At 40.0% G+C, this 22139-nt stretch overlaps 1 protein-coding gene across 3 annotated transcripts in view; it reads right to left on the reverse strand.

Moving 5' to 3' along the window:
• Positions 1 to 22139, reverse strand: part of ADAMTS12 (ADAM metallopeptidase with thrombospondin type 1 motif 12) — a 296380-nt gene that overhangs the window by 129604 nt on the left and 144637 nt on the right. For all 3 annotated transcript variants that reach the window (XM_087443173.1, XM_014781569.2, XM_087443172.1), the window contains exons 4-5: positions 1151 to 1347; positions 315 to 398 (exon numbers count right to left, since the gene is read on the reverse strand). In XM_087443173.1, the coding sequence (XP_087299299.1) occupies positions 315 to 398; positions 1151 to 1347 (281 nt within the window). The remainder of the gene's footprint in view (positions 1 to 314; positions 399 to 1150; positions 1348 to 22139) is intronic.

Raw genomic sequence — 22139 nt, forward strand, 5'->3', positions numbered from 1 at the left:
CAACCATATCACGATTTAGTCTTTTTCCACTGTGGGACATTCTTAGTCACTGCCGTAAATCTGATTTGTGTGTTACTAGATGCAATGACTGTCAGGTTATTCCAACTAGGTACATCTCAGAAATGTTCTGCATCTCTCACTTGACATCACTGAATTCCGAAGAAAATAATACAGAAATATTATTTTCCTTCTCAGTGGGCTTCTAAACACCTTTCTGGAACTCTCTTTCTTGTCCTTCAAGAGCTCTCCCAAAGAGAGGAGGTAAGGAATGTAAGGATACAGGTGAGAAGAGTGGAAGGGAAACTATTCCTTACCTCTTCTTCTTCAAGTAGAATGAGCCGAACCACAACAATGTGAATTGCATTGCCAATGCTTGGGTTATGGAACAACCCAGTGACCTAGAGTCAGAAATAGAAAACCATTAGCCCACATGAATAGATAATAGATAAATGCCAGAGGAGGGAAAAACAGCATTGTGAGGCACTTAAAATAAATGTTATCTTATAGGTCAGGAATTTTTGGTGGAGTGCAAGGAAGAGTGAGATATGCCCCTGGCCCAATCCACACTATGACATTTAAAGACAACCTTTCCAAGGTGATGTACTGGCTGTGCGCTTGAGGGATTGGTGCCTTTCTTCTCTTTGACCCTTTCCCTGACCCAGGGTCTTCCTCTCTCTTATTATCAGTTACTCATGCAAGTATCTTTCCCCATCTCAATAGGACTAACACTCTCTGCAAAGGCAGAAAACATTAACAATGCAAAAGGGAAGCTTGAAATTAGGGGTCATTAACTTTATTCCAAGTCTAGCTCTACCTACCTTGAGGAAGTCATGTTCTAGTTCTTTCCCTCAGTTTACCCATTTGAGCACTAACATAAATAGGTGAGATAAAGTCATACTAAAAAGATTAAGTCACTTGATAAATAACTAGTAGAAAATGTAAATGACAAATTACAAATTTTCCTAGGATACACATTTTTAGGAGAAACACTAATTTGTCCTGAAATTCCATCCTTAAATACTTTGGCAGCGAATAGATTCATATATATGTGTTAAAAGGACAAAAAAAGGTCTCTCCTATTTTTGGAGAGTGGAGCATTTCTAAGGATATCTGTTCTCCAGCTGCCCCTCCCCCATGCACTCCAACATACCATGTTCATGATGGTGAGGATATAGGACTCCACGTTCTCGCTCCCATGGTACTCAATCATCTTCGTGTCAGCGACCACCAGCGTCTCCACCCACCTCTCTTTGCTGATAGAGCGCCGAGAGAGGCTTCTGCTTCGCAAGGTGTTCCTCTCCCACTTCTCTCGCTGTAGTTCTAGCTTCTGGGAGGTGCCAAGACTATCTAAACGTTAAACAGAAGATAGTGGGCTAATTCTATATATCTCTCATCTATTACTCACTGATGTTTGTAATCATAGATCACTTTGCTCTTGTGACGAGTGCCAAAAGAAGAGACTCTGCAGTTTGCTTTTTTCTAGTAAAAGTCAGAATGATATAATTCTTGTTATGAACCAAAGGACGGATTTTATCTATTACCAAATAAAATGAATTTGCCACTGTAATCTCTTAGCTCAGAGCTCTGTGTTTCATTTAATTTTCTTCTGCCTGGGTCAGCCTGCCATTTTGGACAGCATCTCCCTGAGGGGGAAGCCTTTCTTTACAAGGAAGACCGGGCACAGTGTCTCAGTCATCTGGGTAACTCAAGACTCAGCACTGAGCCCAGCATCTTTTTTTTTTTTTTTTGTGAGGAAGATCAGCCCTGAGCTAACATCCATGCTAATCCTCCTCTTTTTGCTGAGGAAGACTGGCCCTGGGCTAACATCTGTGCCCATCTTCCTCCACTTTATATGGGACGCTGCCACAGCATGGCTTGACAAGCGGTGCCTCGGTGCACACCCGGGATCCGAACCCGCGCCACCAGCAGCAGAGTGCGCGCATTTAACCGCTACGCCACGGGGACGGCCCCAGCCCAGCATCTTTTAACATGCAATAAATATTTGCCGAATGAGTATATGGACTCGTTCACTTAATATTTATTTGGGGGGTCGGGGTGGTGTACAGAGCAGTAAACAAAACAGAAAAAAAATAGTATTCACATTTAGTGAATCTAATCAGAATTTTGTCACTCATTCATCAAACATAAGCCCCTTTGGGCCTGACTTTGGGCCAGTAACAAAGATGAGTACTCTAGAGAAGCTGGAAGTAGATCAACAACCCAAAGGGCTCATTTGGGCTCCACTAGACTCATTAATTTGTAAATGCTGAGCTGTTCTTAAATAGGTGACTGAAGAGAAAGGCAACATGGGGAGTGACAGGACACTGAGGCCTTCCTAGGCCTGGTGACAGGTTCCAAAGTCACCCTGGGCCTCCCTCACACAGGATGGGCCCGGCTGAGGAGCAGATGCTGGTGAAGGACCATGTCAGGATCTGGCAGGCTCCTGAGGTCCCCTTCATGTAGTCTCTCCTCCTTGCTCTGGGGAGGAATTACCTACCTGAACGAGAGTGAGTATTTCAAACGCTGAAGGAGTCAGCGACCAGAAGACGAGCGATTATCTGGAAAGTTCTAGCAGGAGGGTCTTGGGGCAAGAGAAACTCACTCACAGAGAGAACTAGAGGCCAACTCTGCAGAGCCAGGGCCACGATCCAAGACACCCAAGGCCACAGCTGATGGTCAGGGACTGGTTCTGCTGGGAGATCTGAATCCCACAAGTACTGAACTCATCCTTTCCCAACCTTTCTTGAGGGCCCCCTTCACCCATGCAAGGAACGTGTCATTCAACATTAAGGCTTAAGAGCTATCATGTTAACTTTATTTATTTATTATTTATGTCATTTATTTCTCCTTCCCAGCCTCTACACTTTTCTCAGCCCAGTTACCCACCTCCAACTCCCAACCCCCAATGTAGAATGCTAACAGCAAACATGCACATATGTCAAAATTGGGCAAGTTTGTTTCCTAAAGGAAACACTATTCTGGAGTAGGTGCTCTCCTGCCTCTAGCGGACAAGGGAACCCACAAAAGAACAAGACATTCCCATTTCAGCTCTGAAATTTCTTGGAAGTTCATTAGAGAAAGTGAGATTGCAGGTAATATTTTCTATGTTACTGTTATAGTTGGAAAAATAAGCTTTAGAAATATAGTGAAGACCCTTTATTTTTATTTTCTTCACCACACTTTTATAATTTAATAGCAGCACTTTTCTGAGTTTCTTCCCTAATTCTCTTGTTAACGTCCGGCCTTTTAACCTAGTAACCAAAAGCTATTCACGCCAACCATCTAAATGCTCCCCTAGCAACAGCAATCACATAATAACTTACATAATTACCGAGAAATATAAAGCTACCCAATTTGTCTATTCATCCATTTCCTGGTTCTCCAAAGGCAGAGAAATAGACCTGGGGGGAAATGGAAAATCGAGGAGGAAAAAAGGAATTACTCCCTCTAAGTAATAAGCCAGTCATTCTTCTATGAAGGTATGTGGCTGGTAAAGGGCTTTGAAAATATGAGCCAGCATTTCCATTAATGAACTTGAGATACAAGAAGTATAAAAGGAGACAATGAACGTGGCCAGATAAACGCACTTCCTGGGGCAATGGAAAGAACACCGTGGTCCACAGAAGCACAGAACAATACACAGCCCCAGCCACATGTAGCCATCGAGCACTTGAAATCTGCCAAGTCGAAACTGAAATGTGCTGTGACTGTAAAAGGCACCCTGGATTTCAAAGAGTTGGTATGAAAAAAAAAAGAATGTAAACTATCACATTAACGATTTATGTTGATTACATATTGAAATAATAATATTCTGCATACTTTGGGCTAAGTAAATTATTACAGTTAATTTCGCCTGTTTCTTTTTATTTTTCTCTTTTTTTTCCCTTGGCTGCTAGAAAACCGAGAATTACACATGTGACTTGCATTTGTGGCTCACATAATGTTTTTATTGCATAGCACTTGTTTAGAGCTCAAGGTTCTTGGATATTAATCCAGGGTCTCCTGATTATTTGCTGTTTTATCTAAAGTCTGACTCACAGAATTGCCGTAAGGAAGGAAAAAATTAGAATGTGAGATGAGGGTCAAGCACACTAACTGCCACGTACCAGAGCCCCAATAAGTGTTATTTTGTCTTCTTCAGTCCTATCTGCAGCTAAAGATCTGATGTTCGTGACAGGTCGAAACCCTAGTTCCTCTCACTTTCAGTTAAGGTTTATGGAATTCCACTGACCAGGGAGAGCCATGACTTGAACCAGCCTGGCTGCCTCATCCCTGCCCTTGCCTTGTAAAATATCTTAGTTCCTCACCCACTAGAGCAAATGACAAGGAAAGAGCACTCAGAAGCAAGTAATTTTTGCCTATCGTGTTTCCATATTCTTTTTTTAGTGGGGGGTGGAGAGAGAGATCAGTAAGTTTTGACACTGAGATTTATTCTAAAAAGTAACTTCCTGTCCATCAACAGAAGAATAGATAAACAAAATGCAGTATATACATACAATAGAATATTATTAAGCCCTAAAAAAGGAAGGGCATTCTGAAATGTGTTACAACATGAATGAAACTTGAGGACATTATGTTAAGTGAAATAGCCAATCATAGGAGGACAAATACTATATGACTCCACTAATATGAGGCACCTAGAGTAGTCAGATTCATAGAGACAGATAACAGAATGGTAGTTGCCAAGGGCTGGCAGGGGAGGGAAATTATGAAGAGTTATTGTTTGACTGGTACAGAGTTTCAGTTTGGGAAGTTGAAAAAGTTTGGTACAGAGTTTCAGTCTGGGAAGATGAAAAAAGTTCTGGAGATGAATAGATAGTGGTGATGGTTACATGACAATGTGAATGTACTTAAGGCCACTGAAATGTACTCTTAAATTAGTTTAAATGGTGCATTTTATGTTGTATAGATTTTACCACAATTTAAAAAATGAATTTAAAAAAAAGAGTAACTTCCATGGTAGATGGTGGATGTTGAAGAGAATACAGATCTCCTGCACCTTCTATTTCTACACCAGTAAGTCCCACAGTGACTTTTACGTTCCTAAAGAGACTCAATCACCAACCACTGTTTCAGTCACTAAAGAGTGCTTATGAAGGCATTAACATTTCAACAAATGGGGTTATCAAAGCAAGACTTTTCTAAATAAGCTTCAATTAACATTTTAATTAGCCAGAAATTCCATTTCCAAAACATTCCAGTGAAATGAAGTATGACAATAACATTAATTGGAAGTTCTTTCCCTGGACCTCTTCCTGACCTTTGACTACAGCCTGGCTGATCCTGCCCTCTGTACCTTTCTCCTCCTGTCTGGAGGCTACAATCCACCCATCAATGCTGACAAGCCAGCCTTTGCTTATCCTGTATGCCTCAGCCCACTTCTGCTGTCTTGAGGCCATTAGAGTTCCCTGGGCAGCTCTTTTGGGCTTAATGTTGTCAACTTGAGATATTGTCCTCTATGGGTTTGCTTGTCTTTTTGCACTATACATATCAAGTGTCTAAATGGTGCTCTCTAATCCTCCACCTAACTCCTCGTTTGTTAGCCTAAGAAGGCAGCTCTCATCGCACATCTACCACATATAACTCCTCTCTGAGTGTCACTTTAGGTCTCCTGGCTTTAGAGACAGGGGCTCTGAATTTTCTCTTCTCAAAATTGGGGTAGGAATTCCATATACTTAAATGGTAATAGTTAATTAGGCATAAGGTATTGTGCACACATTCAGAACCTGCCAGGCCCACCCTAGCCTCTCTGGGGACAGAAAAAGCATAAACTATAGTTCTTAGCCTCAAGATGCTCTCTCATTTACTGGAGAAGAAAAAAACCAACAGAAAGAAACAATCATACAAACGATAAATGATTAAATGTCGCTAAGTGATGACAGGAGTTTCGAAGGAAAAGAGATGAAGGAAAGCTGGATTCAACGAGCACCTGCTATTTTCCAGTCCCCATGCCAGCCCTGACATGACAGAGATGAATAAAATCAACTTTACTTCCATGCAGGCACTCTGTCTCGTTAGCAGATGGAACAGAAGTACTTCTCAAGGTAGTAAGTGGGTCTTTTGGGGTGGGAAGAATGTAACCAGACAGAGGAGAGAGTAGAGCAGCTGGGGTAAGCAAGATGAACAAAAGTGAGGAGAGAAGGACCGATCCTGTAGCCTTTTGAGAATTCAGAATGGCCTGGATAACTCCAAACTGCCTAATCCTAAATTATTTTCATTTGCCGAGCGATTAGGGGACATCAGCTCTCCTTCATAATTACGTTATACTTTGTTTATTAAAATGAGCTTGTATTTCTGAACCTATACAAACTGAGATGGCAGGAGGAATCTGGAGAGTCTGCAAAAAGGCTGCACGTGAAGCTCGGCAGGGATTCTGATTTTGCCGCAAAGACTCCATAAAGTGGGCATTTCCCATGTCCATAACTGAGTAGTAACTCGTCATGGTTCCCGGCATATGAAGATGATACACAACAATGCCAATCAGATAAGCTAAAAGAATTTGAAGGCAATGAGTGAAACTTGTTCTTCCCAATCAGAACATGTACCTTAACACAATCACAGTCGCCTTTCTTAACATCCTGGGAGTGGGAGAGCAGGTATTACCAACCCCATTTTCCAGATACATCAATTGCATTTTAAAAAGCTTAAATTAGGAAGCATAGACCCATAGATCAATGGAGCAGAATAGAGAACCTAGACATAGACCCATACAAAGATGCCTGACTGAGTGTTGACAAAGTGCAAAGCAATTCAATGGAGGAGACGCTGGAGCAATGGGGCATCCACAGGCAAAACAAAGAAAAAATCAAACAAAAAAAGTTGACTTAAACCTTAATTCTTATATAAAAATTACTTCAAAATGTACGACTGTATAGACTTAATCATAAAATGTAACACTATAAATTATAAAAAATAGGAGAAAGTCTTTGGGATTCAGCACTAGGCAAAGAGCTCTTACAATGATTTTTTTATCTTAGATCATTCATAAAAGAAAAAATGGATAAACTGGACCTCATCAAAATTAAACACTTTTGCTCTGTAAAAGCGAATGTGAAGTACAGAGTTTCACTTTGGGATAATAAAAATGTTCTAAAGTTGACTGTGTGATGGTTGAACCACTCTGCGCTGCACTAGAAGCCACTGAATTGCTCAATTTAAATGGGTGAATTATCTTTATGTGAATCATGTCTCAACAAAGCTATTATTTTAAAAAAGCCTATGTGAAGAGGATAAAAAGACAAGCTACAGACTGGAAAAAAATATGTGCAAACCACACATCTGACAAAAGACTAGTATCAAGAATATATAAAGAATTCTCAAAACTCAACAGTAAAAAAAATTCTAATTAAAAATGAACAAAAGACAAGAACAAACATTTCACTTAAGATAGACATATGTCCAAAAAGCACATGAAAAGATGTTCAACATCATTACCTATCAGAGAGGTGCAAATTAAAACCACAATGAGATAGCATTACATACCTGTCAGAATGGCTAAAATGAAAAAGAGTGACAACATCAGTATTGTGATATTGGATGTGGAGCAACGGAATCACTCACTGCTGGTGGGAATCTAAAATGGTACAGGCATTCTGTAGTTTCTTATAAAACTACGCATGCAATTACCACATGACCCAGTAATTGTGCTCTTGGGCACTTATCCCAGAGAAATGATGACTTATATTCACCCAAAAACCAGTACACAAATGTTTGTAGCAACTTCATTTGTAATAACCAATAACTAGGTACAGCCTAGCTGTCCTTCAACAGGTGAATGGTTAAACAAATTATGGTACATACATACCATGGAATACTACTCAGCAATAAAAAAGAACAAACTCCTGATGCACACAACAACTTGGATGAATGTCTAGGGACTTACACTGAGTGAAAAGAGCCAATCCCAAAAGGTTACATACTACATGACTCCATTTATACAATATTTTGAAGTGACAAAATTTTAGATTTTAGAATAGATTAGTGGTTGCCAGAGGATAGGAATGAGGGATGGGGAGCATGGGAGGGAGATGGGTGTGGTTATAAAAGAGCAACATGAGGGATCCTTGTGGGGGTGGAATTATTCACTATCCTGCCTGTGTTGGTGGATGCATGAAACTACATGACAAAATTGTGTAGAACTAATTACACATACACACAAACACATACATATGAGTACAAGTAAAACTGGAGAAATCTGAATAAAATCAGTGGATTATGTCAATGTCAATGTCAATGTGATATTGTACTATTGTTTTGCAAGATGTTACCACTGGGGGAAACTGGTGAAGGGTACAAAGGATTTCTTTCTATTATATCTTACAACTGTATGTGAATCTACAATTATCTCAATAAAAATGTTATTAAAATAAAAGAAAGTATTTGTCCAAGCTCACACAGTAGTAGCAAAAGGAAAAACTACACCTAAATCTCCTAATTCCTAGCCCAGAGCAAGTATCCATATAACAATAGCTTGTATGATATAATCCCAGGTATGGGAAATTAGAGATGTGTGAATAAATAAATAAAAACAAACGAGATAGGTAAACCAAATAAAATTAGCCTATAAAAAGTCCTGGCTGGGCTCTCACCTGCTAGGGGAATTTCTCCAGGTTCTGCTGCCCAACATTCGACCACTCTTAGAACCTTCGTCCTCTTCTGGTTTCCACGGTGAGGCAAGGCTACTTACTGTTCTCTTCCAAAATCTGTTCTTTCTTCCCTCCTTACTAGCTGGGCCTGTGGCTGCCTGGCTACTGCTTTTATTAAGTGTGATCTGATGAGCTCCAACAGCATACATTATGGACCATACAGACCAGTGTTCACTTCCTTCTTTTCAGCTTCCCTTGAAGCTCAAAAGGGAGTGGCACTGACAACCACCCCACCTGTCCCAGCCTAGCCCCTGGGAGCAGGTCTACATCAGTAAAAAGTTACCAAATCTGGACATACAGAATTACTGAGAAGCTCTCCTTAGATTTTACATGTTCAAAATATAAAATAAAATTAGACAAAATTAAAAAGCTTGTCCAGGCCAGGGTAAAGGTGCTCTGAGATTGCCATATAAAGCGGGAGCAAACCCACAGCTTTGACCTTCCAAATGACCACATTCAGAACTGGCGATCGGGACAGGGACTCTAGTCTCCCGGGTCCTTTGCCAAGCGGAGACTTAACTTGCGGGGATAAAATTTGAAGGTACAAATCACATCAGCACAATACCTTTCCCATAGTCTGCCTTAAGCCATTTGAAATGAAGTAAAATCCCCCACAGCCACAAAACCCAAAACATCCCCGTCATTTTCCTTTTTCAGGTTTCTTGTTAATGTCAACTTAAAGGAGAGACAACCACCGACAGCAACCTTGAAAGGATTTTTGTAGTGCATGCACTGGAACAAATCAATTTTCTAGGTATTCACAGATGGCTAAAAACAGACAGATTCAAGTCTCCCATAACCCATCCCACAGAAGTGTTATTAACACAACACTAAATGACTGTGTTCCCGGAACCTTAATGAGCACAAAGTTCAATCTGATACATAACTAGGACATCATTCTCGCCTTAGACACTCTTTTACATGAGAAACAGAATTGACCAAATGATAAAGGCGTTGACATCAATAATTTATATAAAGCAAATTCCAGCATTTGTCCTAGAATCAGCCCAGCTTCACTACAGGATATTCTTTCTTTTGCTACAGTATTACATGGCACTGATGGTGATCATGAGTCTCTGAAGATCTACACGTGCCTTCTCCATCATCAAAGAAATCCTTGTGCCTATCTGAATTCTCCTCTTGAGTACTTTCTATCACCTTCTGTGTTTTTAAACATTGAGGATGTGTGGTGGCATAGACAAGAGTGTAAGTCAAACAGAAGGCGCAATTTCCCTGTACCCTTCAGCAGCTCATAGTTCTGGATAAAGAAGAGTCTACTGGACAACGAGCTTCAAGTGAACCGACTCATCCAATACAAAAGCAGTGTTAAAAGTGCATGTGAGTGACGAATGGCACTGAATCTATTTTTCACCTCAGTCACCACTAACTCTCCTAGGTGAGAGCTGTTTTCTTTTCTGAACCAACTATGCATTTCTTTTCAAATCAGTTTCCCCAGGACCTTCTCATGGTACTTTTGTGATTTAGAGAACTTGGTGGTGTTGGTGCTCCTTCAGCAGCAACAATGAGCTGAAACCTGCAGTTTCTCAATGATGCTGGCATGTGACCTAAGTTTTCCATCTGTAAAAGAAGGCTAACAACAGCATCTACTCAGGGCTGTGTCTAGTAAAAAATAAATGCTAAATAAACGGTAACTACCTTCCCTGAACACCATATCCTCCTCTTGAAACCACCCCACTCTATCTTTTCTCCTGCCTACCTAATTCTCCAGCCCATCTTCCTCTGTTCCCCACTCTCTGAACTCCAACCCCACTAGCTTTATATTTTTTTATTTCTATTTTTTGATTTCCTTAATATGTCTGGTCTTTCCCACCACAGGGCCTTTATATACGCTGTTTGTTCTGCCTGGAATGCTCTTTCCTTCCTCCTTCATCTCACTGACTCCCCAGTCTCCCTTCAGATCTCAGCTCAAATGTCCCTTCCTCATGGGCCATTACCCAGCCTCCCTAACTAGAATATATCCCCCGTAAACATGCTCTCGTCCCACTATGTACTCCCTTTTGGAGGAATTATCACACTTGTAATTTTACATTTATTATAGTGTTTTTATGTTGATGTCAATCTCTCTCTAGACTATAAGTGCTTTGAAGGCAGGGACTACATTTGAGGGTAGGGACTGCATCTGTTTTTTGTTTTTTCAATTTTTCATTTTGAAATAATTTCATATTTATATAACATCTGCAAAAATAGTGGAAAGAGTTACCATATACCCTTCACCCAGCTTCCCCGTATGTTAACATCTTACCTGATCGTAATACAACTGTCAAAGCCAGGAAATTAACACTGACATACAATACAGTTACCTAACCTGTACACCTTATCAAATTTTGCGAAGTCCAACTAATATTCTTCTTCTATTGTAGGCTCTGATACAGAATACCACATTGCATTTAGCTGTCATGTTGTTTCCTTAAGTGTCCTCAAATCTGGCACAGTTCTTCAGTTTTTTTGTCTTTCACGACCATAACACTTTTGAAGAGATCTGGCCAGGTTATTTTTTACAGTAATAACCCTGAATTTGGCTTTGTCTGGTTTCTTCAGGATTAAATCAGATTACGCATTTGAGGCAAAAATACCACAGACATGATGCCATGCGCTTTCAAGCGCCTCATATCAAGAGGTAGATGATATCAATATATTTCATTATTGATGAGGCTAACTTAAACTCTCTTAAAGTCTCTTAAATTCTCTGAGGCTAATTCCTCATCTCTGAAATGGGATTAAAATTGTGTGTCCTTGTCACTTCCCAGGGCTATTATGGTAAGCCAAGAATATAACAGGTACGACCATTCTATAAAAAGTTCTCTGTACATATTAGAAATTAGTAACTAATATTACTTCACAATTATTCCTAAAGATATGCATTAAAAAAAAAAAAAAACCCTGGAAGGCTTAAGCAGCCTGTTAAACCATTGGTCAGATCAACTTTCTGTTTCTTCACTCATCATAAAGAGAGCCAAAGAATCTGCACAGAGAAATGATCCTGAATCCAGTTTCTGCCACTGGAGCATGGAGCCAAGGAGCTAAGGCCGTAGGATGGATCCCATCACAAACCATCCCAGAGGCTCACCATGCCTCCTTTTTCTAATCTCAAATCTCCAAGTCTTCCTCCCTTTGAAACAAACATTTATTAAGCATCTACCATGAGTTAGTCACTGTACTAGAAGTTGAGGAGACAGCCGTGAGCAATATTGACATGGTCGCTGGCCACACGGAGCTTGGAATCTAATGGTGAAGAATCACCACAAACAAATGAGACAACCAAACTGATCAAAAATTAGAGGTTGTGATATGCACCAGGAAAGACACAAGTAGCCTGCTGGGATAAACAGCAGTGTAGGGGAAGAATGTAGTTTAGATAGGGTGATCAGGAAAAAACACTTTGAAGGAGTGACACTTAAGCTGAGACTTAGATGATGAAAAGCCCATGTGCAGACACAGAGAGAGAATATTCCAGACATAAAAAAGAGCAAGTGTGAATTCCTGTGACAGGAACAAGCTTAGGGGATACCAGAAACTATCCGAAAGATTAGCTGGGACGTAGTGAATGTGAGGCAAGTAAGTGGCAGAGGAGACTATCCCGAACGGTTAGTTGGGCAAGGCCAGATGATACACAGCCTTGAGAGGTGGCAACCAAAGAAGCACGTTAGAAACGATGTGACCATTTCTGCCTCTTCTCTCTTGCACTGAAGACTCCAATAAAAACTTTCCTCCCCGCCATTTCCAAATACGATGTTCTGCCGCCTCAGCCAGCTATATTCCCAGCTCAGGATCCAGGCACTGCTCTTCCCATCCAAATCACAGCTGGGTGAGTAACTGACTTACCCCACTCAAATTATTCCCAGGACCCTGAACCTTCTCCCCCTTTCAGTCCCACCCTACACCCTCCCCATCCAAATTAATAGGGAACTTTCCAAGGCACTTTGTTACTGATTACCCCCAGAGGTGACAACCATTGGTAACTTGGCACCATTGTTAGATATCATACAATTTTTATAGCTGACTTACTGTTTGTGCTTCCTTTTCAGTTATTTTTTGGATCACATATGACATACTTTGGATCCAGAAGCAGCTCAGGAAATTCTAAATTAAAGCCCTTGCTGAGCTGCAGCTGGCCCAGCTAGGCCTCCAGGACCTGGGGTTCGTGCTACACAAACAGACTTTGGTTTCCTTCCAAACACACTGCATGCTCCAAGCACCACTCCTCACCACCGCCCTCTGAAAGAATGGAATTATGTCAACAGATACACAAGTGACACCCTCCCACAGAAGCAAAAGGTAAAATTAATGCCGATAAGAGAACATCATCAGTGCCTCCCTCACTGTTCTTCTAGTCTCCTCTCTGAAAATGTCTACAGAGTTAGAATTGTAGTATTTATTATCTTTTCAAACTCAGAGGTACACTTACTACTTAAACACAGAGAATACAATGGACCCCGGAGAGATGGAGTGACCCTGAGGGCACATGAAAACAGAGTTTGAGCATAAAATGATGCTACTACGTGCAGAGTTTCGAAGCCAAATTAGCACCACTTCTTAGTAGTGGATAACTTTGGATAACTTATTTGACTTCTCTCTGTCTCAGTTTCCTCATTTGTAAATTGGAAACATATCAGAATTTATCTTACAGAATTATTGTAAGCATTAAATGAATTGATGCATGAAACACCTATAGCAGTAGCTGTAAAAATTTAATAAATGTTATGTATTACTATTAGTAATCGATCCAATAAATAAAAACTGCCTGGAAAACCCAAAAGATTTACTGTCACTTAATAGCAAAGGCAGCCTCAGGACTTTGGATGATAAGAGCAGGTCTCAACATATCCCTCAAATACACATACTACCCCAGAGAGCTAGAAAGTTTTCAAATGCTCTTCAAAGGTAGGCTTCAAATATAGATGCAGATAGAAGCTTGGGGATGGAAAAGAATTGCACAGAGGGGAGAAAGCAGGTTGTGAAAAGAAAGTCATGAAGTCCTCATCTTTGCAGTAGATTTGCCTTTTGCAGGGGTGGGATGAGTTTGCAGCACTAAATCACATGGATTCAGTTGAGTGCGAGCATGAGTGAGGAAGTTACCGTAGGTTTTAGGGGTGCCAGAGGTGGGGAAAAGAGTCGATGAGTCTTCACAAGGTAAAGGAAGGAGACAAGGCTAAGTCCAAGATCACTGAAGTAGGTGAGATGCTGTGATTATTCATGTAATAAACTGGCAAAGATGAACTAGTTTGGCCTCTCAACTCAAACCTCACTCCCCTTGAGTTTATTGAGTCCCTCTTACACAAAGAGGTGGATCCAGATGAGATAAGCTAATACAATGTCCTCCTGCTGGACACTGGGACTTTGGCTCACTCAACCCGATATCTGGCCTTGGGATCACCAAGTTGCCTGTGGACCACTGGCTGGGTCATGACCTGGACTCAACAGTAATTCAGGTCATGGAGGAACATGGGGATCTGGCTAGACTCCATGTAGCTTGGCCTCATTTTAAAATAAATTTGGGACTTGGTAGGGATTCACATCTTGATTTTAAAGAAATGCTAGTCAAATACCCCAAATTCCACACTGGATTTGTAATTGTGGAAGGCCTGTAATGGGGTGTCTTAAGGCCCTGAATTGATGTTTCTGAAACTAAGGAGATGCTTCCCACACACGAGTTTGATTCATAGCGTGAAATGCAACAAAGGGAACAATCAGCATTATCAAAAGGGCCAATCAGGGAGCTACACTTGCACTCCTCAGCGCACATTGTTTTATCAAGATTTATTGTATGTGTATGTGTCTAGTCAGCAGCAGCAGCGAGTGTTATTAGCTCACTGCTGAGGGAATCAAGTTCTAGGGAAGCAAAATAGAACTAAGTAAACAGAAACCACCAACATGCAAAATAATGTCCTTATTAGTTCTAACAAGGGCTTTCTGAAAATACAGATTTAAAGCTAAAGCAACTTTTTCTCATTTGTTCTAAAACACCTTTGATCTTCAAAACTACAAGGGCATCACAAACAGGAATTTGTAAAGGGACTCAGTATGTGAGTTTGATTTATCTCTCTATATATACCCTGCTTTATTTCACAAAGCAATTAATGTGGCTCCCAAATATAGACATTATGGCCAGATTACTTAAATTAGAAGACAGCAAGCAAGAAAGAAAAATTAGAAAAAGAAGATGAAATGAGTGAAAAATGAGACTAATTAAAAAATAGGTTACTGTCTTCTGTCTTGACTTGCTTTGCTTGGTCTACAAACTTGGCTACAGTTGTAGCCATTACTGAGAAAGGGAAATGTGATTAGTTATTCAAGTCAGACTGTTAATATAACAAAAACCCACTAGTCAACAAAAGTAAAACTATTTCTGCAACATGGAAAAAAAAGTTAAGGCCTAGTTATTCTAGTATTATCATTCAGAGTGAGAGTCTTAAAGATCTAGTTTGACAACGATCTCCTTTCCAGGGTGAGAGCGTGGTCAACTTGGTGGGACACCTGCCTTCCAGGTAAAGACCAGAAGTTCGGTGTGGGCTTTGGTTGTAATACCACTTGTCTGTATCTGAATGTCTGATAAAGTAATGGTCGACAGCTGTTTATATGTTATATTTGAAGGATAGGAAAAGCCCCTTAAAAAATGTAGAATGAGTAATTATTCTCAGGGTCTGTTGACTTGCAGGGGTTCATTTTTTTTTTACTCCAGATAAGAGCTTGTGGGTTGGTTGATTGCTTGGTTGGTTGGTTGGTTTGAATGTGTATCTATGTCTGTATCTGCATTTAGCCCAGTTGTAGAATGGAAGCTGCAAGCTCCCAGGACAGGTATGTGTATAAGAGATGTGTATGGCTGTAGTAGGTTATGTTATTTGTGTTCATAAACTTTGCTAGTCTGTTATGGTGTTTCTGTATGACAAATGGTTCTTAAATATTACCTTCCAGTTTTCACTATGAAATAGAAATTAGTTCCTGGAGTTAAAAGTTGTAAATAAGATGACTGGTTGAGACTACACTGAGAACAGTAGTGCCAAATAAATATGTATATATGTATGCCAGATAGTGGGATGTGTTTTTGTTTATCAATGAAAAAAGAAAGTAATTCCATCTTACAGTAAAATACCTGGTTGTGCTAGAATGTGAAAAAAGATAGCAAAAGCCACAACCTGCATGGAACAGGATGTAGAGGGTTGCAAGAAAAAGAAATTTTATTTGCCTTAGTTTATAAAACCCACAAATTTTTGTGTGTATGTGTGTGAGGAAGGTTAGCCCTGACCTAACATCCGATGCCAATCCTCCTCTTTTTGCTGAGGAAGATTGGCCCTGGGCTAACATCCATGCCCATCTTCCTCTACTTTATATGAGACACTGCCACAGCATGGCCTGACAAGCGGTGTGCAGGTCTGCGCCCGGGATCCGAACCTGTGAACCCCAGAAACCTGTGAACCCCAGGAATCCGTGAACCCCAGGAACCTGCCAACCCCGGGCCACCAAAGCAGAACGCGCACACTTAACCACCACGCCACTGCACCGGCCCCTAAAATCTGCAAATTTGAGACTGAAAAGAAGAAATTTCTTAAAAATGTTGACAAAGCTGGTTCAATTCTCATTTTAAAAATGCTCATGAGGGGCCGGCCCAGTGGCATAGCGGTTAAGTTCGCGCATTCCACTTCCACGGCCCAGGGTTCGCCGGATCAGATCCTGGGTGCAGACCTACTCACCGCTCATCAAGCCATGCAGAGGCGGTGTCCCATATAGAAGAGCTATAACTCTACAACTATGATACACAACTATGCACTGGGGCTTTGGGGAGAAAAGGGAAAAAAGAGGAAGATTGGTAACAGATGTTAGCACAGGGCCAATCTTCCTCAAAAAAAAAGAAATTGCTTTCCTCCTAAAAAGGAGAATAAAGTAACTTAAAAAAAAATGCTCGTGAATTCTTTACTGTCAAATATTACATTAGTGCAAAATCAGAATGTGGTTTTGTTTCCATTAAAATGATAAATTAGTCTTGGAGTATTCAGTCTACTCTTAACAAGAGGTAGTAAAAGTTATTCTCTATCTTCTGTGTAATTTGTCCAGATAACAGAGATTTTGCTTCTCCCCAAAGTATTTTTTGTGCTTTGTGCTGACTTTGTATGTCCTCGGTTTTTAAAAAACAAAGAACAGAGTGCTAAAAGGGCTAAAGTTCCTTACAATTATGTTATTTTTGACATATTTATTTTTAAATATTGGATTATCATTCTGATAAATAGATAGTGAAGGAAACCCATTTGTTGCTGTTTCGCAATTAGGTTTCTGTTTGAATAAAGTATCTGCTCTCCTTTGATAGCTCTTTTTGATGTTGCCTTTTCAAGATCAAGACTCAAAACCCTAAATTCAGAAAAAATATTATTGCAAAGGTATTTTTAAGAGTCAAATCATCTTTGGCACTTACTATATGGTGAAAACGCCAACAACTCACTTCTTCATCTTGACACCAATGCCGTGACCTTCTCATGGAAAGATAGTTATTTGCACAGATTTATTAAAAATGTGTCCTCTTTTTTACAGAGATATAACTGAACAAATTGATTACTAAACTTAAGCCATACCTGGAGTGTCATACCTGAGTTAAATCTCATTTCATCTGGTATGACAAACCCGCTATTAAGCAACAAAAGTTGAGCTTCATACGTGGAACTAATGTCTACAAAACCACACTGAGAAATTGGTCTGTATCCATTCTGTGGCTTCCAGGGTTCTAGACTTACAGTCAGTGAGGAGGATGGCTTCCTGGCTAAAGTCTTGAAACTTTAGCAATTTGGAGGGACCTCGAGAAGAGAAGAATTCACATGCAGTTGTAGGCATTGCAGGTGAAACCTGGGTGGAGGTGAATTTCTTAATTTTGTTTCTCTAGCTTCGGAATAAATAAGCATATAAGAATGATTAAAACAAACAAACATTTGGGGAAGTGATCTTTGGAATAATAGAGATTATTGAAATGCAATCCTAGATTCTTTGCAAACTCTCCAGACCGAAGCTAACTCTCTGGCTTCCATAGGTGCTTGGCTTCTTGTGGCTGTAGATGTGCTGGCTGTACAAGAATGGTGGTATGTGTTATACACTGCTCCTCTGTAAATGAAGCAGGCAAAGAACACAAAACACATGAGACCAGCCTTTTTTGTGATCAAAAATAATCTTGGGAGTCTGTTTATGACCACACAAAGGACTATTAAGAAAAATTATCCAAAACTGGGAAGAAAAGCAAAAGGATAACTGGGTAGTCTTTGTTATCATGCAGGGAGTTGTCTAACAAGACCACTCAAGGTTCATCCGACTCTCTGGGCTCAGGATGTAACTTTGTTTGACTTACTGTTTACCACTGATAAAGGCCCACGCATTTTACAACTCTGTAAAGATAGATGTTAATTTGTAGAAAACGTATAAACTACAAATGCTTTTTGTACAGTACACAAGATAATCCCAAAAGTTACAGTTTTATTGCCCCGTAGGAAATGAACCAGTTGTGTATCTTATTTAGCAATCTTATTGCAGTTTCTTCTTTATTGCAGTGTTCTTTTTTGTTTTTCCTTTACTGGCCACATACACGTTGGTTTCTCCTGTCCTCTGAATCAGCTTTGTCCTATCTTGCTGGTTCCCTCATTACTGTGGTCATTAAAACCTGGCACATGCTCACCAAAATTTTTATCAGAATTGTGCTTTTTTATTCATTGAAAATTATATTTTGAGGTGAACAAAGGAACACAGTTCAGCTACTAACAAAATAAATTTAAAATAACTCAAGTAATTGACTTGTAATGACGAATCATCATGACGAGGCTCAATCTCTTAAACTCATAGCATCCCTCCAAAATTCCCTTGACAATTTCCTCCCCCAGCCCAAGCCCAAGGGCTTCAGATTCTTCTCCACTTTCACTTTCCTCCTGACTCTACATTATAACAGAGCTGGTCTACTAGAACCAAACCCTGCGCAGAGGACAGGGGGAGAGTCATTGAGCTTCACAAGACAGAATCCTTATTTTATTGGTTTGGGGAGGAAAAATCTAGGGACAACGATACAATAACAATCTTGGTCCCACCGTAGAGTTAAAGAAACTCTATGGATTTAGAGGCTGGAACGTTGGGTGTAAGTAGAGATTGATTAAGAAAGAAATTCCATATTTTTTTACTCTTTTTTGTGAGTGTCACAGAAAAGAGGTGCTGTTGGCCAGGAAAAGCTGCAAAAGAAGGGTGCCCTATCCTGGCATCATGGGGCTTTGCCTGGCTTATATTTCGTTGCTGAAGGCCTGCCAGATGAGCCATGAGGAGGAAGAAAGAGGAACCCACTTTATGCTAGCCACTGTGTCCATCAAATAAGAGAAAAACTGAGGCTCATGCAGGCACTAATTTTAAATAGATAAGACAAAATTTGCACCCCTCCCTTGCCACTTTCTTTTAGCACCAATTTTGCCTATTTTTCAGGTAGAAAAGCTCAGTCATTTCAAGGAAGCCACCTCTCTAAGGACCCACATTTCAGCTAGTCTTATGAAGGGAACTCAGAGCAGACTTTTTATCTTCTTGTCCAATGGAATAGTGAAGTGCATTAAAGAAAAGAAACCAACAAACTAATAATAATAGACCTGAACTAGTAATAATGGCCCAGTGTGAGACCTATTAGAAGTGCTTTGCATATATTAAGTCGTTTATTCTACACAATAACTCCATGAGGTAAGTACAACTATTACCCCCATTTTACAGATGACGGTAACCTCCTTAACTAGATGTCACATAGCTAGTAAGTAGCACAGCAGGGATTTAAACACAGGCAATTTGGCTCTTAACCACTGCACTGTCCCTCATATTCTCCTCCCCTCAACCATCCTGTGCCAAGTAAAAGACCTTGATCATCATGAATAATTTAATGGTCCTAATCTTGATATCTTTATCACTATATAGGCACTCCTCAACTTACCCAACTTGTCTATTTCATAAGTTACTGTGAAATTAAAATTGTACATAAGCCAAAATCCACAAATGAGAGCTTAACAATTCCTCCAATCCACTCGAGTTTTAATTCTTAGGCCCAAATGTAGATGGGTTGAGTGGGTGGATGAAGGAGATAGATAAATAAGTAAGCTGTAACAAGGTGCAAAATATGAGCCACAGAGAAGAAAAAGATAGAAGCTAAGGAAATGCAAAGTGGAGTTGTGAAAGAAGGGCTCTCAAGGGAAACCAAGAGGAATTTATTTTTGTGACAGGTTTTAAAAGAGGTGATGAGAAAAACAGACACTCTTGTACACTCTGGAGTGAGTGAAAAGTGATGCAACCTTTCCGGGCCACAATCTGGCAATATCTCTAACATGTTTAAATGTACTTACCCTTTGACCTAGAGATTCCATTTCTAAACATTTAGCTACAGAATAGTTGCACATGTGATTAATTTGCTCTTCTGATCACGAAGTGATAAGATGGTCACGTGGCTCAGCTGTCCAACGAGTATCTATTAAGTACAGTGGTTTCACAGCACCATCAACTTCTAAGAATCTTAAGAGGGTTCCTCATGCAAAGCAGCACTTAAATTCCCTTCAGGCCGATTATCTAACCCACAGGACAAGCCCTCCTCAACTCCTAGCCACTGGCTTTTGTCATTTTTACTTGTTGGAACTTAATTTACGAGTAAAAGGGAGCATAGAAAGTAGCAATTTTACTAGTTCTTTTAAAAGTGGAGAAGTTACTATGATAGATGGATGCTGTATATTTTTTTAAAGTCTTTTGCCCAAATCTCAATTAAAAAAAAGAAAACTGCTAAGCAATTACTGAACGATGGAAGCTAAAGAGAAATACTTGGGGGATGGGAAAGGAAGGGAGCTGTCAAAGCACTCATTTTTATCTAATTTAAATATTTAAATGTTATTTGGTTGATTTGGCTGGTGATCTTAGCCATCTGTATCCACAACCTCAAATCCAAAATCTTTATTACAAATATTTGCCAAACATTCCACAAGAAAATACACTGCTTGTAAAAACATCCAAACATCCACAATGGAAGCTATCCAGAGACTTCTAAAATTGGAACAACTCTTATCCAATTGAACAACTGGATTAAGATGAATTCTTTGGTGAGAATGAAAAAGATTTCTGGCATCAACGTATTAAGCTTCTTAAATAGGCTCTTAATAGTGCCCCCCCCCAAAAAAATGATTGCCAATTCCAAAAAGTGGCTTTATTTTCCAATCACATTAAGTATTTTTTCCAGATTCAGGAAAAGGCAATCCAAGTCCTTCCACCCTTCTTGTCATAAATAGGTCATGGAGATTCAGTCCTTTAACTGCGACCATCAACAACAGATGCTCAACAGGATTCTCAACAAGTCAAAGGAAAACCAGACCAAAGATCTGATCTGTATTTATATCACTAGGGACTTGATGGCTCAAGGATAAATCTCATCAGCCAGACGGAGAGCAGCTGAGGTGAGCAGCAACAATTTAGCTCTACTTTGAAAGAATGCTAAGTTGTCTATTTGAAGTAGGATTGTATGTTCCCTGTTATTCCATGTGCGGTCTGTCATCCTGGCCCTAGAATCTAGGGAAACAAAAGTTGAATAAGGAGCAAATGGAAACCCCATACACTAAATTGGTACAACCACTTTGTAAAACTGTCTGTTACCAACTAAAGCTGAATACATGCATATGTATGACCCAGCAATTCCACTCCCAGGTATGGAGGGAGGATACGTGTTGGTGTGTGTGTATGCGTATCCCAAATACACACACATATATATCCCCAAATGTGCAAGCGTTCACCAAAAGACATTTACTAGAATGTTCATAGCAACATTAGTCATACAGCCCAAATGGAAACTACCAAATGCCCATTGATAGTATTCACATGATGGAATTCTCTACAGCAAAGAATGACCTCTAACCACATGCAATATTATGGATGAATCTCATCAATGTAATGTCGAGATAAAAGAGCCAGGTACAAAAGAGTACAGATTGAATGATTCCATTTATATGAAGTACCAAAAAGGCAAAAGTAATCTATTCTGTTAGAAGTCAGGGTAGAAGACAGAGGCACAGGAAGGCTTTTGCAGGGGGCTGGTCATGTTCTGTTTCTTGATCTGGGTGTTAGTTACATGGATGTGTTTAGTTTGTGAAAATTATAAACTGTGCACTTATGATACGTGCACTTATATTCAATAACTTTTTAAGTTGGATGGATAAAAAAGTTTAAAAATTCCATATCCAGTCCGTCAATTGGAATAGGTGTTCAGATCAGGAGGCATGATAAATCACGAGAGGGATCCTTGCTTTTTCTCTTCTCTATAGCTCTAAGGTGGCTGGAGCAAAGGGCTCCATGATCTCCCAGTATGGGGGGGGTTCCTTTTCTCTAAATATTTCCACCTGAAAAACAAGTGTTGGTATTTTAAAGGCTTCAAGCCTGGTAGTGACAGAGAAGTGGTCAGGAGAGAAGATATTGCTGAGACAGCAGAGCAAACACTGAACCCAGCCACTCCTGTCA

This window comes from Ceratotherium simum, chromosome 18, assembly GCF_057802395.1.
Source record: "Ceratotherium simum simum isolate JZ-2026a chromosome 18, ASM5780239v1, whole genome shotgun sequence".
NCBI classification, from domain to species: Eukaryota; Metazoa; Chordata; class Mammalia; order Perissodactyla; family Rhinocerotidae; genus Ceratotherium; species Ceratotherium simum.